This window comes from Leiobunum rupestre, chromosome 2 (assembly GCF_980474605.1).
Source record: "Leiobunum rupestre chromosome 2, qqLeiRupe1.1.hap1, whole genome shotgun sequence".
In the NCBI taxonomy this organism is placed as follows: Eukaryota; Metazoa; Arthropoda; class Arachnida; order Opiliones; family Sclerosomatidae; genus Leiobunum; species Leiobunum rupestre.
In genome coordinates, this window is record NC_143385.1 from 13,833,408 (window position 1) to 13,851,495 (window position 18,088).

Here is an 18,088-nt window from a genome sequence, read left to right on the forward strand (position 1 = left end):
CAATATTTTAGAATTACTGATTTTTCAGAATTTTCTAAAATCTGAATATCATTCATTTGGCCCGAAAATACTTAATTTCAGTTTCGTAATTAACACGGATTCAGAGCAAAACTAGATAGATACGGAGCAAATTAGAGTAAAATTGAAGTAATTATATGTTGTTGTATTAAGAAAATTTAACTGGTTTTTAGATTTCATTAAGTTAGCCCCTTAATTAAATGTTTTTACTTCATTCTCCTCGCTTAGTAAGCTAAGGAATTTCTGAAACCACTATAGAGCTAAATTTAAATCTTACAGAGCATAATGGAGCAAAATTAGAGCAATATTTTTGTTTGGATGTGCGTTTTCATTTTAGGTACACTCTGTTTAAAGGCTGGTTTAAAATTGTGGTAATCATTATTATAAACAATTTATAACGCAAATAGCTTTTTAAAAGCTTTAGCGTATAAAAAAGGATATTCCTAAAACCACTTGCTAAGTTGTTCTTGGGATTTGTTTTTTTAAACCGGCCTTTAAACATATTTTAAATGTTGTTGGATTGCTGTCGAAGTTGCGTTATTAATAATCGCTTGATGCATTTTAGGTGTTTCCCAATTTCGACGAAAGTTTGTAAACGCGATAACGTCTCAACCGTTGGTTGTAGAGGGAAAATTTTTCAACTTTCTAAAAATGAATCGACCATTGTGAATTCAAAAACGCGCGAGTCAGTGCCGTAGAACCAATATTTAAAAAGTTGTCAAAAATGAGTTTTGACGATATCCGCCAAAACTATTAATTTTTGGCGGACGAAACCGATAAATAACGAAAGATATTGGAAAATAAATAATAGTTGCAATTGGTTTCAACGATCTATCTATTGTAGTTTTCTAGCAGAATTAAAAAGAGGGCCAAAATTTCACCTGTTGAAGACTTTTTAAACTAATTGGGAATTAAATAAGCAGTGTGAACCACAAATATTTGGCTCACATTTTGGGGAACCAACACTCGGTCTGCTACATATATAATATTGGCATTATTGAAATAGCACCTAATACCTTTTACAAATCTAATTTCTAAATTTCATACAGGAAATTGTTTAGCATGAGAAAAATGTGAATAATCCCATTAGAGGATTCGAAAACGTTAGCCCTCATGTGGATAATTTTTGTACGAATGCGACACACCCAAATTCAAACAATTTTTTGGTGGATAACTGAACGGCATAGGGTGATCAATTAATTAGACGTAATCAAAAAATTCTGACCAATAAAATCGCATAGTCTGAACGTTACTTTATTCAATATCTAGGATTGGAAGTTACGTTTGGCTTAGTAGAATTAGTTTTTATATGTTAAGGAAATTAGTTTATTTGTTCTAAGCATAGTCTCGAAGAAAAAATAGTTTTTCCCGCTAAACAAAACGACATCGGCAGAAAAATCTACTTTTAACGACAACTAGAGCTTTTAAGTTTACGTAAGCGTATTAGCTTTGTACAATCTTTGGTTGCGGCGTTCAATTTGACAAATAAATAATTGTGAGAATTTGTCCTTGGTGGAAAGATGCTGTTCTACAAGGTCAATGTCGGCTCTTTATCAAGAATTGAAAAAACTTATCTAATTTTTAAAATTCCGGTTCCTTTCCTTAAGAATAGGGTAGCTGTACATAACACTTTCCTCTCAACTTCCTCGTTCAGCCCCAGATAGGCATCCTTCCAGACTTAGATTTCGTCTCCCGAAAAGAGAGCTGATAAATTAACTTTTTGTGATGTTTTCTTCAAAACTGAAGCAAACTTGTAAAATTGCAAATACAGCGTCTGATATCTCCAAATAATACTCACTTAAGCGGGTGTTTTTAAAGCATTTCTAAGGTAAGAAAGACTCACTGTACTAGATAAATTTGCGCGATTTTCTATAATATTTTTTTATGGTTTGTCAACCGTATAGGGTGTAGTCTCGCCCGTGAAATTTATTATTACATATTACACGCGTTTTTCTTCCATAGATAAGCGAATTTCAGATTTAGAACTAATATTATAATTTTGCATCTTGTACTTAATTATATTATTTCCATAGACTTTAAAGATTTTGGTATTTAATATAGCAGTATATGAAAAGTTTCAATATTTTTTTAGAAACTGTGCATATTGGCCAATTTTCTTAAAAGTCATAGAAATTAACTTTATCAAGAAGTGTTTTATAAATTTCTTAGGGATTAATTTGTGTCGGCTATCGCATTTTTGAGAAATTAGTTGCGTCACAAAAGGGGAAAAAACCACTTCCAATTCAAAAACAATTTCGATGAGTTTTTTTGATAAATTATTTTTGAAAGTATTAAAGTTAAAAAAATCCAAAAACTTATCGCCTTCGAAGTGTCGAAAAGTAAATGAATCAGCAAAAGTCGGTGAAGGTTTCAAGTGAATAACATTAGCAGTACAAAAAGATGGTTTCTCTCATAAGATATATATTCAAGAACGCCAAGAAGTAACTAAGAACGAATTAAATATGAAATGCTACTACCATGAAGTTAAACTTCTCAAAATCAGGGAATTGACGTATTATTATTATTATTTATATAACTTAGAATAAGTATACTTCAGTCAGCGAATTCAATTATTTTTTTAATCTTCTATCAGACCGTAGAAACAATATTCCACTTTTACCCTTTCCCGATGGAATATAAAGACAGATTTTTAGGCTGTTTCCATTCTCATAAAAGTATAAGATCATGGCAACTAGAAGCAATGTTACTATACATAGTTCTTAGTTATCTCTATGCGTTCTTGATATATTATATAGTATACTAGTAACTTTATGTATGTACCAGATAATCTTTTTTTAATATATTTGAACATATAACATTACCTTTTTCTTTTACAATTTACACAGTAACCTAGGAGGATTCTTAATGCTGCCATAAATAAAGAAGAAATTATTACTAGAGGCAAAAATCGAACGATACTTTTGCAGTTTTAACTGGTTAACCTTCATGCGAGTACGATGACCAACCTCACTTTGAAAACCGAATATTGCCTGAAACCAATACGCCAAGTGGGACAATTGGATGCCCAAACATTTTACCTTGGACCTGAAAAGGATACTTATACGATTGGATGGTCCAATGACTCTGACTTTTGTGTAAATTGCATCAACGTTCGCCCACAACACTCACTTCTAAAATTGTCGGCTTCAGGTTGGTGCATTAAAGATATTGCGGCAGATGATTGGACTGTTCACTTAAATTGGATGAAAATTGACAAAGCGAAGTACTACGAGTTGAACGAAGGCGATGTCGTCGCTTTCGGCATCGGCATCAATTCCCATTCTCATCAGCAATTTCAATATATTTTTTCGATCGGTAATCGTAAAACGAACCTTTTCAACTTCGAGATCCTCACTTATCGAATTTTGCACCTGGGAAGCCATGATAACGAAAAAGAAGTGATGCAACACGAATTAATAGAAGCCCTGGAAAAACTGAAAGAAAATTGCGAATTTCTCGGTAGAGGCCTTTTAGCGAAAAACCTAGAGATGAGAAGGTTACGCGCCAGCTTGGAAATGTTATCAAATGAAGGTTCTTTTGATAACTATCACAACATGCAAGTCGAAACTAACTTTGGAAATGAGACGTTACAAAATCGGTCGTTTTCCGAAGCACCGACTCTTGCAATTGATTTCCGTAGTCATAATGAGAACGGCCACTCCGTGTTGGAAAGTCCACGAATGACAAATTACGATGAAAATAAGTGTCAGGCGCCATGTTTACAAGGAGAATTTATAAGTACAGGAAAGTCAAAGTCATTCATTTTCTGCGAAACGGGAGACTGGTGTATGATCAGAGATGTGAAAGCAAATAAACCTCCATTCCAACAAGAAAGAACGAACCGTGACGCTGAAATTTTTGAACTCAGGAAATTACTGCGTGATAGAGATAACTATATCGAATATTTACTCCAGAGTTTCAATCGAAGCAAACCTTTTATTGAAGCGAGCGATTCCGACGAGCGAGATATGGCCACTAATGCAAAGAATATTGCAGTTTTTCAAGAAAGCGAAAAGGAGTTGCGGGAACTGAAAGAGTTATTGCGACAGCCTTGCGAACGCCAAACGAAAATGTATCGAGAATTGAAGTCTGAATTAACGTGTTCCATTTGTGTCCAGCTGTTCGTTGACTCGGTGACACTGAATTGTTCACACTCATTTTGCGAGAAATGCATTGGAGAGTGGATGAAAGCCAAAGATAAATGTCCGACGTGCACTGCCAAAATAAAGCACCTGTTTAAAGTTAATACTCTAAACACGATACTCGAAAAATTCAATGATTGTTAGAAAACCATTTGTCAATTTGTTTAATTTTCAACGATTATGCCTTAATTTAATTTCTTCGAAATTAAGTAAACGTTTTTTATCTGTAATTTCCATTTTTATTATGTTTGGTTTAATGCGAAGAAAATGATAATGTTAAATGTCATCTTATGGGAGTTTTAATTGAAATATATTTAAAACACCCTGATGATTTAAGCTTTCAAATAAATCGCCTTTAAAGTTTTATCAGCTTTTGTATATTACTCAATTTACAATCATTGTATTATGTGTAATATTCATGGATAAAAAACATTTGGCAAGAGATGTAAGTAGTTTCGTAAAGCCAATTTGTTTAAAAAAAATGGCCATTCCATATTAAAAGGGGGGAATTTACCAGTCAGCAACTGCCGCAAGTCTAATAGAGGTAACTAATATCACTTCCAAATAAACTTAATGAGCGATTTAAAGAATCACAGAATCATAATAAAATTCGGCCGAATTTCAATTATATTATGGGATTTTTCGAGCCCTATTTCGGAACAAAAGCGCGAGAAATTGAAATGATTCCGTGTTACATAAAATACGATATAGCAGAGGTTTATATATGCCGATCGGTAATCCTTATTTGATAGGTTCTAGATTATTTTGAAAGTGTTGATAGGATAGTTTTTAAGAATATAAAGTAACATTTCAGAAGCATTTTTTCAACTAAAACAATCAAACCAATTGGTTTTTTAATCACATAAGTAACTGATTTTTATACAACGTCTAATTCCGAGACCATTTAGGAAGGAAAACTAAAATTTGTATTTAAACTAAATCAATTACAATTTTGACAATCCACGAGCTCTTTTTTTAACACAATTCATACCTGGTTAATTATAATTCAATCCGTTTTACAAAATTATTTAAACTTCGACAGCAAGGTACATGTGTCAATTTAATGGTAAAGGTTTCAGTTTAGAAATTTGTTTGTTTAATGGCTATTATAAACACAGTGCCGTAACTAGGGCTGTGCCAGCGGTGGGCGCAGACCCTGTAGGGGCGCAGAAATGATCAGACTAGAACCCAGTTTTGGCAGCACTGCATTTTTCAAGGGCGCAGTTATAGAAGCTCGCACCGGGCGCATAAAAGGCTAGTTACGGTACTGTATAAACATAGTTATTTTTTTCTGGAGTTCTGCAAAGAACATGCTTTGTGATATCTAAGTTGCACACTTAAGGGTAATTTAATAATGGCGTTTAAAAAGTTTCTTTAAATTGAACTTCAATCTGAAACGCACGTGAAAATGGGTTCTGCTTTCGAAATAGTTAGTGTATCAGCATATTCAAAGTAACCTGGTTCGTCTTTAACTTAAGTTTTTGAAATAGATACTGGAACCATGGAATCTCAAAGGTTTAATTTAAATGTTAACGTTTGCACGAAACCCAATTCTGGATTTATTTAATTCTTTTATTTTATTTTAGGAAGTGGGTTTTGTTCAGACTGTGAAATATGGCGAACTGTCACTACATTATCTAAACCATCAGAATTATTTTCAACAGAGTGATTCTTTAAATGGTTCTTGAAAGCGCTAATTTCAGAGCAGGTGAAAGAGCAATTAGGGCAGCAAAACCCCTCCTTTATAGAATGCGCAGTTAGATGACAATGAAAAACGTGTTTATTTGGGGTTTTATAGACGCAGTTTGTACAATGGTACCACTTTACTTTTTCAGTTTTATTACTTTCGGAGGACGTTTCCTGTAGCGCGCGTTTTCTTTTACCTAAAAGTTTTTTATTCTTGTGCATACTCAGATGGCGTACTAAACTGCATTTGAGCATGAAAGAGGCGCTGCAATACTTACATTTCAATCGTTTTTGGCTTTTATGAATTTTAAGATGATGAATTAAATTGCTTTTAAATGCGAAAGATGCGCTGCAATCTTCGCATGTAAATTTGTTTTTGCCACTGTGGATTCGAAGATGACGAGTTAAATTGTTTTTATACATGAAAGAGGCACGGCATTCCTTACACGGAAATCTTTTCGGGCTCTTGTGTATAGTTTGTCTGTGACGAAGTAAATTAATCCTGTGGGCGAAATAGGCACTGGAACTCTTAGATACGACTCGTTGTTGTCCACTGTGAATCCTAAGATGACGATGTAAATTGCTTTGCTGCGCGAAATAAAACTGGCCATGCGGACCAGAATACGGCCTTTCTCCCGTATGAACTCTTAGGTGGCGATTTAAAAGGTAATTACGCTTGAACGAGGTGTTGCAATATTTGCAAGAAAATAGCTTTTTTTGGACGTGATGTCTAGGTTGATGGTGCTCTAAATTATCTTTTTTCGCTGCTCTGTAAGAATATTGTGGACAACGACCAGGTTGGTGCATAACTGTTTTTCTATCTATATCTTGATTTTCATTGTTAGAATCTGAAGCATTTTTCCGTTTCATCCTATGAGACTGTGTACTGTCAATTTCAAAATCTAATCTTTCTATACAAACGAAACAAGAAAGGTGTATCTTGTCGCTTCTGTCAAATGATTCCAAGAAGATTTTCATGTCATTCCCCGTTGAACCAGATTGGGTTTGAATAGAATGCATCTCTTGGTGTTTGATCAAATCAGATAATTCAAAGCACGTGAAAGCACAATATGGACACAATAAAGATCCTTTAATGACAGAACTTTTCGAAAGTTGTGACTTGCCGTCAGTTAGGTAGACGGGCTGACGACGTAAATGACGCATCCCATGTTTATTTAATTCATTTTTAGAGTTGGTTTTAAATGCACATTGTGAGCACCAAAACACTTCACAATGGGAGACGAATTTAGATTCAGTTTCCTTCCTTGTAATGCTATTGCTCACAGAGTATTTTAATGTTACTTTGGTGTTTGTTTTCTTCCTTGGTCTTGCCTTAATATGTGTCATTTCATGTAATTTTATATCATTTTTCAGTTTTGCACTGAAATCACATCTTATACATCTAAATGACCTTTCATTGGAGTGATCTTTGAAATGTTTCTTTAGCTTTTCCACGCACAAGCTACTATAAGTGCATTCATTGCAGCAATACAGCTCAGGCAGTTTTTGTGAATTTACGAAAATGGAACTAGACTTGGACATTTTGAACTATCCGATATGTCTTTAGTACTACCTGAAATACTGAACATCAATTTGATACCACATGTAACCCAACGTACCTAACTTACCGTCAATTCAATTTTAAACTAAGCCTTGGATATCCTTGGAATAATAAAACTTCTGTATCCGTAAAGTATACTAATATATAAAAGTAATTCACAGTTGCAATATTAGTTATAATAAATTTACTTTGAAAGTGATTTTCCCTAATTTTTACCGAAATTATTTGTGTATGCAATGGGACTAAGCTTATTTCTAGTTAAGTTTACGTTTCACCTAAAGAAGTGTATCGTAGATTCCGGTAAACTTTTGAAATATCGTCTATATGGTTAATGCAGGGTACGCGACGACGCCAAACGAGATTGAAACATATCGAGGCGCCAAATTCGAAATCACTCTAATCTTAAAAATAAACTGATAGAATACAGAGTGAATATTTAAATCCTATCCAAATTCAGTTTGTTGACTGTAGTGTAAATTTTCCAATTGGAATAAAATTGGATATCAATTGTGTTTTAGACATATAACCAATTTAGCAATAACATTGATATAATGGTAACAGGAAACGTATAGGCGCTTTAATAAACCCCTCTCTGACTGTCTTGAAAAATGCTGCCAGATCTAAGGATAGAAAATTCTCAGCTTCGGCAGTTTAAACAGAAAGCAGGCAGTCGCAGCAGCACATACTCTATAATCGGCTATGAATTATCTTTTATTGAAAGGTCTATTAGTATTGGCATATATTTAAAAAATAGAAGCTGTCAATTAAAATTTTTTTTCGTAGTTAATTGGTCCGGCGTGTTTTTTAGTTTAGTCTGAGTTTCGCGTTTTAATTTTATAGTTCGAAAACCTTTTGGTCCGAGTATTTCGTAAGTTTTTTCATTACTTTAAATTTGTTAGTGTTTGGATTTTTTTGCCCCCTTTTTATTATGGACTTTTTTCCTTTTCGCGTAATTTAACTGAATTATAGTCCATAGGTGGTTTTTATTCACTTTAACCCGCCATTGCCAATCTGTTTCATGAAGGAGGTTTATTTCAATGGCTTAATAAGCTTCAATAAATACTCCTACTAAAAGTAACACATTAGATTTAAGTATGACACTGAACGATATTGGTTAATCATAGTAAGTTATATCAGAAATACATGAACCGAAATTATCAACGCCCTATTCCTCTAACACGGGAGGCAAGTTCCCATTCCCCCCTCTATTTAGTGAGGAGGAGAAAACCCCCCTCGAAATTCTGCCTCTCCCGATTTCACCAAGGCTACTTGAGTACGCCACCTGGCTATCGATCTTTCCTCTCACTAGATGTCGAAGTAATCTACCCGTGATGCACTAGAATTTTTCCTCTCCCGCGGGCGGGCAGAAATCCGTTCGGTTTTTATTTCCTCCCTCTCCTTGTAACTATGGGAAAATGCCCCCCAATAAAAAGGAGGTCGTTGATAATTTCGGTTCATGTATTTCTGGTTATATAGTAATTGTCTATTCGGGTTTCAATGCGTAGGAGGGTTTTGGCAAGTCCTTATGTCACGCGAGCCAACAGCTTCCTACACTAACTATTACTGTTAACTTCAACCAGTATTTATTGAAATGGAAACTGAAGAGCTCGGGAAAAAACGCCCTTCAAACAGTGGGTAGAGAACTAGCACACTCAACGCAGAAGGCGTTGGTTCGAGATTTCACCCTGTGTCACAAGCTAGGATCGCACCCGGCTCCTCTTGCGGCGAGGCGAAAGTGCTCACCACTCCGCCACCCCACCTGTTTCGCGCTTTTTTCATGTTAAAATTCAGAAGCATTTCATGCCGTTGTACTCAATTTATATAAGTTAAATATGATGTCTACATGATGGTGGTTTCGACACTTGGCTTATTCTTGTGAATTATAGAGGTCAAATTTAAAAGTACCTGCCACCAGATGACACTATTCAATAAATAGCTAGGTCGTTCCCGCTGTTTCATCATTATTATATAAACTTTAATGGCGTTTAATCGCCCACTGGGTTTTCACATCTCTTTTATTTATTTAAAACGAATTCTTAGTCTCATATTTCAAAATAAGTAAATAATGAATTGAAATTCTAGCATCGTTAAACGTTTTGCGACGCTTCCTTGAAAGTCATTAAAAGTGACAATATAGTTTTTTGTCCCTTTAAACCGCGGCGCTATGTTCAATCTAAAATAGTTTATTTTTTTGGTATTTCAATGTAAAGATAACCTCTTCACCAAAAAAATCATTTGAATACACATATAAAAGCATCCCAACCGCTAGTAGGTTTCATAGATTCTTCTGAGTTTGAACCGCTGAGGTCACAGTTCACGTTAAATATGGCAAAATCAATAAGTAGGACTGACAAGAAAAACAACGGCAAGAAAGTAACTGGAAGGGCTACCAAACAACCGGGCGTTTCGAAGACATCGAGAACGACGCTATCCAAGAAAGCCAATATTATTTTCCCAGCAACGCGCGCGGTCAGACTATTAAAGAAAGGACGCTATGCCAAACGAGTGTCTCCCACAGCTGGCGTCTTCATGGCAGCCGTTCTAGAATATTGCGTGAGTGAGGTTTTGGACATTGCCGGAGACGCCGCTCACGCCAACAAAAAGGTCCGCATCACGCCCCGACACTTGGCCATGCAAATTCAAATGGACCGCGACTTCAGCGTACTCTTGAGCGATGTCATCTTTCCCAATTCTGGAGTTCTGTCTGAAGCGGAAAAGGTCAAAAACGCCATACCGAAATGACTTTTTAGTTTTACCCGTTTTTTTTCGGCTTGTTTGCATTTTTCGTTTAAATGTTGATTTTACTATATTTTTCGTGTTTTTAAATTCACTTTTATAAACGTATTTTAAGTATTTGTTTTACAAATCTACAAAGTGAATAAAAAAATTTTTAATTTAAATTGGCAATCCAATTAATACCGCAGTCTTTTTCTTGCCCCCCCCCCCCTACGAGCATGCGCGCTAGTCCCTGAATAAAATAGTCACGTATTTGTTAGATCAGAGCAACATATATTTTATGATTAAAATGAAGGAGGTAGTGGTTAGTTTAATTTATAAGGCTAAAGTTGATAGCGTGCACTCAATTTTTATCATTCAGGAGGCGCGTGCGAAAATGAACGAGTACTTCTATTTTGAAATATTAAGCAGCGCGTACTTTAAAATGTAACGCGTTTACAAGTATGTCCTGGCTCTGTATTATTACTTCTAGGCAAATCGCTGAACAGGTCTATTGGAATATCTTATCATAGCAAATCTTCGTCATACGTCTTTTACGACACGCTACTTGAGAGCAAAAGTCTAAAAACACTATTTGGGAAAAATAGTGTTTTTGAACATATATTTAGGCCTAACTATAAACGAAATTATACGAAAAGAAGGTTAAAGATAGGCTACGTTCAGCAGCAGTCAACGGAAAAAAACCGATGGATTTGATATTTTCCAACGATTAGCTTTTTCGTCATAATGTCGTCGTAAGTTGCTGAACGCTTTTATTCGGTCATCGGTGTTTTCTAAAATGGCGTAGCTTTTATAGTAGTTTTACGTCAGTCATCGGAAAAACCGACTCTTCCAGCCGATGACTTCGGTGAGTAGCCGATGACTATCGTGACGTCAAAACCGGAAACGCGATAAAGCGTACAGTAGGAAACCGATGTCACCGATTAGTAATCGATGAGCTCTGCCGAACGTACCCCTAGTTAGAAAAAAGTAAGTAACAAGTCAGTCTAATGAAACAATACTGGAAGATTCTTATTTCGAAAGTCACGTAACTGGAATCGCTAGACTCTTGCTTTCAGGTAGCGCAGCTTTAAATCTAATTTATCTTAACCGCAATCGAGTCGCAATCTGACTGTAAAATCAGGGTGCCCAATTTCTCTATTTAAATGGTTGCCCTTTCGAAGGTCAAGCTCGCTCCATTTGTTGTAGTTATTTTTTAATTGAAGACTATTATATTTTGTAGATAAACAAGATCGAGATCACCCATTTGGGAACCACTGGTGAAAGAAATATCAAATTTAATTCAAAATGCCTAAAATCTCATATCTAATAAATCAATTTCTAATAGATCGATTTCGAAAGTCAGTAGGTTTAAAATATCTTCCACCTATTTTGTGAAGACTCACTTTCCTTGCATCATAACGTCGTTTGCTCCGTCATCTTGCCTAGAGCTAACGAGAGTGGGGAAGAAGATGACACAACGGACGGAAATTAAATGGAAGGCCAGAAGTACACTAATTTTTCAAAATACGTTAACAATAGAATAGCGCAGGTGAAATACTTCATAGGGTAAATTTCGGATACTATTAATTATAAAAAAAGTGGTTCTTAAATAAATATCCTTACGCAACCATAATTTTTTACATTGCAAGTTATAATGCGTTGTAATTGAGCCGTGATACTGCATACGTGTTAGTGGTTTCGGAGGAACTCCACACCCAATCGAATGTACCACTATATGCTATATACTTCTGCTATCACTGTAAGATTAAATTCGCCGAAAGAGACGCTATTATCAAACCGAAAACATGAAACACCACCCAAGGCACCATCTTAGGCCCAAGTTCTTTAGCGATTTTTATTGCCTTTAAACAGGTAGCCGGATTACTATGCGTAGGAGGGTGGTGTCAAGCCCTTCAAGCCACGCGAGCCGACAGCTCTCTACACTAACTATTACCGTTAACCTCTACAAGTTCGCCGGGAGTAGTGGCTCACTCCTGTAATCCCAGGCGTCCGGGAGGCAGAGTTTGTGGATGGTCGTGTGAGGACGACTACCAATTCCCCAACGGGTGGTCGGAATACTTCCGCCACGGGTGTCCCCACCCCTCCCCCCACGTATCCCCCCGTTGGCGTGGCCGTTACACATATCTCGCCCTGATTAATCAGATGGTGTTTCGCCGGGCTCGCGGTCTTCTCACTCATATCAGCCCTTTCTTCCTTGAATAAAAAAAAAAAACCTCTACAAGTTTTATGGTAAGGGGAAACGGAGGAAAAACACCTTTAACCAGTGGGGAGACAACTAGCAAAATCAACGCAGAAGCACAAGTACGCTTTAAATTTTATTAAGTACACGTAAAATAAAGTATTTAATTATTTTCGGAGTACAGGTTACAGATCTGCAAATAACTCAGCTACAATGTCTAGTCGTAAGATGAGAGAACAAAATTAAGTAAACGGTGATTACAATTCGTAATTATTTCCGTATTCAATACCAAAAGAAATAACACTTATCAAATTCATTTAAACAATGAAGGTTTCTGAACTAGACTCCGAAAAAGGTTTCTCGGTTTTTAACCAAAATTGGGACACAGAAAAAGAAATGTTCCTCAGACTATACATTTTTTCATAGCTAATAGAAGTAGGTAAACAGTTTCTTTTCTTCCATCGTGTCATTTGGCGGGAAACATTTCAAATTAGAATGCAATAAATGCAGACGTGGAATTTAAATCTAATTTTTCCTTGGCAAACTTTAAACCTTAAATAATGTTTAGTTTCAATCTTGGAAACATCTTTAGAGTTACGCCCGTCAGCAACTTAATTATCGCAACCGGTCAACGTATTCATTCTAGATTAAAATTAATTTTGGCACGTTTGCCAGTTTCGTTATTTGAAACGATTAAAAAAAAAAGGTTGTGTAAATTTCATATTTTATTTAGACAATACACCACAGATCGAACGTTTACATTCCAAGAGTGAAACTATTATACTTAAAATGGTTATGGCACACATAATTTAAAATTTCCATCAACATGCAATAACTTAAGTGGTAAAAATTATCGCACCTGCTTAATTAAAGGAAGACAAGAAATTAACTAAGCCTAACTATGATTTGTTTAAGAACAAAAATCGAGCCAGTCAAAAAACTATTTGGATTTCACGCTATTTATAAAAAGTGAAAAAAATAACGCTTTCGAACTAATTAAAAGGGAAAGTCAAGCTAGTCTAAAGCGCTATTTGATAAACCTGTTTTTTGTTGTTCCAAATGTAATATAATATTGTTAATATGTTAATCTAGTACTGTAAAACTCGCTGTAAACACACTTAAACGTATAAAAAATTAAGTAATGAGTCATTGTAAATTTAAAACCCACATGGATTATTTTGAATTTCTTTCGAAAAGCTCGTATCTCGACGCGCTCGATTTTTGCTCTCAGCCTGAGGTTTTTGTTAATGAGCATCAAACACCACAGGTAATTTAAAAAAGAATTGAATATAGTGATGAACTTTAAGAAATCTACCACCGACAGAATAGTATACAAAAACGTAATAATCCGTAACTGGAACAGGAATCTAGGAGGCGCGCAGAACACCTTGACCACCGAAACATTTTTAATTGATAATGAAGAAATGGAAGTGTTTAACAGTTGTCTTGAGAGTTCGTGCGTTGAAGAGACTAGATACAGTTTTTTAATTCCCGCGTGATTATCTTACAGGGAGACGTAACAAATTTGTTTTTTATAGTCAGGGAGAAAGACGATGTCAAAACGGCCATCATTGTCTAAACCCTCAATGGCGTGTGATTCAATCGCGTTGAAAAGTGTTAACTTTAGGAAAACAATGAGATACTTGGCTGATTTTAATTTCTTTGCAAAGGAAAGAGCTTACTCTTCCAAACGCGAGAGGGATTTGGAGAAAAGCTAAAAATCGTCTCAACCGAGTCATTCTCCATAAGTAGAAATAAATATGAAATTGGTCAGAGCTAGCATTCGAAATGAGCACGAATGGCAAATTTTATAGAACGGTTACAGTTACTTGTATACATTCTGAAAATGAAAGACTTATTACAATTCTTTTGCGGTACGGGAATATGAAAGGAACTAACCATCAACTGAGAGATAACAATACGATGATGTTTTTTAAAATCATGTACGTTAGATACGGGGGTCTTAATTACAATTGTTCTTGTTCAACAGATTCAATTCCACCTTGGCGTGAACTCTTTAGATACATTATCAAACTTAATGCAATAACCGCGCACGACTGAGGGATTTACAACGGCTTTAAGCAGTTGAAACCTAACTGAACCTAAAACCAAACATATTTTTAACACAATAAAATATTAAGGAACTCAAAAGTACCAGAATAGGTACGTCTATCATATAAAAAATGTTCGTGTCGACCATATACATCAAAATTAAAACGTGTCCTTTTACACGCGTGCTTTTATGTGAACCTTTAGTTTGAGATTTCAAAAACGTACATCTACAGACTCTATACGCAAACTATGATTAAGATTAACAAACGCAGGTCCTTCGTAGGCGAGTTCGCGGTTTTGAAGGGAACTTAAACTTGGATTCTTTCGGTTTACTTTGAGGTTTAGGCGAGGGCTGAGGTTGAAGTTTTAGAGTTGGCGGTTTCATTTTTTCAATTTTGACAAAACAAGGTCGAACCGTGGTTAGCCATTCGTTTTTCAGCCTAGACTTTCTCGCAACTTTGCACGCTTTGATTGTTTTAAGGCTTTCTGACTTCGGATTGGCGAAAGAAGACAGATGAGATTCCCTAACTCGCTTCTGTTCCCAAATTTCGTTCGAAACCTTCGCGGCGTCAAGTGCGCTATCATTGAGATCCTTTGGTGCAATGGACGGCTCATGTCTCTTGATAGTTCGATGCTCGTCTAATGAAAATTGATGGATTGGGACCAGTTGAGTTGGTGGGTAGAATTCATTCTCGAAAGTTGCGATGTCTTCCGAAAAGAAACCTTCAAATTCGTCGAAAAGAGTGGATTCTTTAGGCAAGCGTGTAATGTTTGGGATATTTTGCTTGTTAGCCGTGACGTTTAATTTAGTTTCCAGCGCGGTTAGCTCGCCATCGTATGAGGTGGGATAATCTTCATCAAGAAACAATGAACTCGAGTGACGTAAAATGTTTTCGTGAGTAGCTGAATGGTCATATTCCAAAACGGGATTGGAAGACCTTCCAAAAGTGGTTATACCATTTGAAGAAGTTTTTAACAGACTTTCATCGAAGGGATTTAAGGATTGGTGGTTATTGTCCAACTTCGAAAAATGATTCGAGTCGAATGGTTTGGGCAAGTCAATTTCGCAACTGCGCTCATTTATATTATTTGGATAAGATATATCATCGATGCTAGTCACCTCTTCGTCACTTTCTTTACTGTTTATTCGGTCATTTTGGTCCCGAATTATATTAAAAGAGAATGTATGGTTATAAGTAACGGTATTCTTGGGCCCTTTAGAATATGTCCGATAAGATTTCACTTTGGGAAGAGCTGCTGTGGAATGAAAACTGGTCGGAAGCTGTTTACTTAGCTCGCTTTCCGAAGAATTTTCAGTTTCGTTAGATAAATCAGTTTTCTGAATGCCCTGCATTTCCCCAATGGGAAAACCATCGAGGCTGACACTTGATTTGACGGCAAGGAAGTTATTTTTAATTGGAGTAACATTGGTAGACTTGGATCCTTTACTAGCATAATGTAAAGGACGATTAATGAAATGGTCTCCGGTTACTTTTGATTTCACCGCAAAAGCCATGATCGGAGTCTCCCTCGATGTACTTCTTTGGATGACTGATTGACTAGAAATACCAGCATTGAGTGCTTGCTGCGTATTGTGATTATTTTGATTTACTAAATTCTGACCATTAAAAAGTATTTGTGAAGGGAAGCTCATCTCTGTTCCTTGAGTTTCGCGACTTATTCTTTCCAAAGAACTCGTAGATATTCCACTGGAAATATTCAGTTTAACAGGTTTGTCCGATTTATTTAATTCACGTTTACTAATACTACTGGCTGTGGAAGACAAATTCTTAATACTAGACTTCTTTGGTTTAGCGGAACCTTTCTGTTTGGCTTTGGACTTGACAGCAACATTGCATCCCGCAATAGGATGAACTGCAACATCACCAATGAGGCTGATGGAAATCTGTTGACTATCATGAGTATTGTTTACTTTAGTCAAACATTTCTGTTTTAACTTGGTCTTTATAGCTGAATGCAACGAAATCTGTGAATCTGTATCTTGTAGGTTGCAAGAGGCATTACTAAAATCTTCCTGTTTCATAGAGATAAAATTATTACTTTCAGGGTCCTTTGAACCATCTCCGGCTGGAATAGCTAAATCAATTTTACATGTGGGCTTTTCTTGTTTCAGAGGTGGCTTCAAATGCCCATCCTTGTGTTTTTTTAAGCTATTCTTCCAAATTGTTTTAAAGCTACACATATCGCAATTAAATGGTTTCGCTACGTTTGCATAGGTGTGTATGAGTTGATGATCTCTCAACCTTCTTTCTGTTAAGCTAGCGCAGCCACAGATATCACACAGAAAAGGATACTCTCCCGTATGATACATTTTATGCCGTTGAAGATTTGCATTACAATTTAACACAAAATGGCACTGGTCACAAGGAAATATCCTTTCATGCACTTTCTTGAGATGTTCCTTTAAGCCATACTTTTTTGTAGTTTCATATTCACATAGTTGGCATTTAAAGAACTTTACGGAAACCGAAATATTTTGCACCGAGCCTTCTGTTTCAGTTCCAATATTATTTAAAGTCATTTCAGGCAGTTGGCTCTCCTCTTGGTTTGATACCTCCAATTGGAATTTAGCTGAGTCGTGATCAAACGATTTCTCGCTTGGAGGCATTATTAGTTCATTTAATGGACTAAAAAATTGGCACGATTCTAGCACAAAAGACGTCATATACACCCTAAAAATTGTTCTATTTGGTTTTGTTTAAAATTTAATGTTTTGAAAATGGGTAATATATTAATTCCAAATATATAAATTGTTGATATAGTTTTGATTTACCAATATTTAATAATTATTTTAAATTCAGTTCTTGAACTGAACATTATCAGCAGCGAAACTAGCAAAAAGCCAATGTGTTTGCTCCTGAAATAAAATGAAACAAATCTGTTAAGATGAGACAGGTATAAAGAAATATCTATAAGGAACATTATAGCTATAAATAGTCCAACTATCTTCTGGCCTAACAAAACTGACACTCTATAAAGAAGCAATGAAGTATTTTCAATTTATCACGTCACAAAAATGTTCGGGGAAATACGTTAAAATAGCCCAACTACATTTGCTACAAAAAAAAATTGCTATAGCAAAAAAAGCGAAGTTTAGTTCTATCCAACAAACTCGTACCAATATATTTTTTCAATGTGATGAGTCCTACGTTACCCCAAAATGTTTCTTAAAAAAACCATTATCAAACAAAGCCTAGGCCCATAATTTTTTACTGAAAACAGCTAGCATCCTAAGCCAACTTAATTATCTAATTTAAAATCAGAAATCCTTTAATTAAAAACCAGTAAACCAACCTTTTATCTAGGACAAATACTAGGAAATTGTGTTCCGAATTTCTGAAGTACCCAGTTTTCGTTTAGCGTCTTCACTAAGCCTCTTTTCATACACCTCTATAAAAATCGATAAATAGCAATAAATTTTAACACAATTAAATCAATTTTAGCCTTAATTAACAAACCATTTCCACTAAAACCTTCAAAGACTTTTAAACAATGTTAAAACTAAAGATGGCTTAATTTTAACATCAATCAATCGACTTCTAGGAGAGCTTCCTAATCTCAGAGACTCCGATATGAATGTATCCAGTTAAATTATCCGCCGCTTCGGTTTTGCGGAACTCCTTATTTGAAGAAATAATCTACGCGTATGGACAAATGGACGTGACCAAAATTATGTCCATTAAATAAATT

The 18,088-nt window shown here is 35.6% G+C and overlaps 3 protein-coding genes across 4 annotated transcripts; 2 read left to right on the forward strand and 1 right to left on the reverse strand.

The window, feature by feature from the left end:
* Positions 1–1,724: 1,724 nt before the first annotated feature.
* Positions 1,725–4,334, forward strand: LOC149956174 (uncharacterized). The gene is made up of 2 exons (XM_090164652.1): positions 1,725–1,846; positions 2,865–4,334. The coding sequence occupies exon 2, from the start codon at positions 2,976–2,978 to the stop codon at positions 4,302–4,304; it is 1,329 nt and encodes a 442-aa protein (XP_090020778.1). The 5' UTR covers positions 1,725–1,846; positions 2,865–2,975; the 3' UTR covers positions 4,305–4,334.
* A 5,398-nt stretch (positions 4,335–9,732) lies between these two features.
* On the forward strand, positions 9,733–10,149 carry LOC149956175 (histone H2A-like). Its single transcript, XM_090166791.1, has one exon. The coding sequence runs from the start codon at positions 9,733–9,735 to the stop codon at positions 10,147–10,149; it is 417 nt and encodes a 138-aa protein (XP_090022917.1).
* A 3,207-nt stretch (positions 10,150–13,356) lies between these two features.
* LOC149956176 (uncharacterized) lies at positions 13,357–17,789 on the reverse strand. Of its 2 annotated transcripts, XM_090165408.1 has the most exons (3): positions 17,693–17,789; positions 16,439–17,255; positions 13,357–16,378 (listed from the first exon to the last, which is right to left on the reverse strand). In XM_090165408.1, the coding sequence occupies exons 2-3, from the start codon at positions 17,061–17,063 to the stop codon at positions 14,637–14,639; spliced, it is 2,367 nt and encodes a 788-aa protein (XP_090021534.1). In that variant the 5' UTR covers positions 17,064–17,255; positions 17,693–17,789; the 3' UTR covers positions 13,357–14,636. The 2 variants fall into 2 exon arrangements, with proteins under 2 accessions (XP_090021534.1, XP_090021533.1); XM_090165407.1 differs by having other exon boundaries at positions 13,357–17,255.
* Positions 17,790–18,088: the final 299 nt, after the last annotated feature.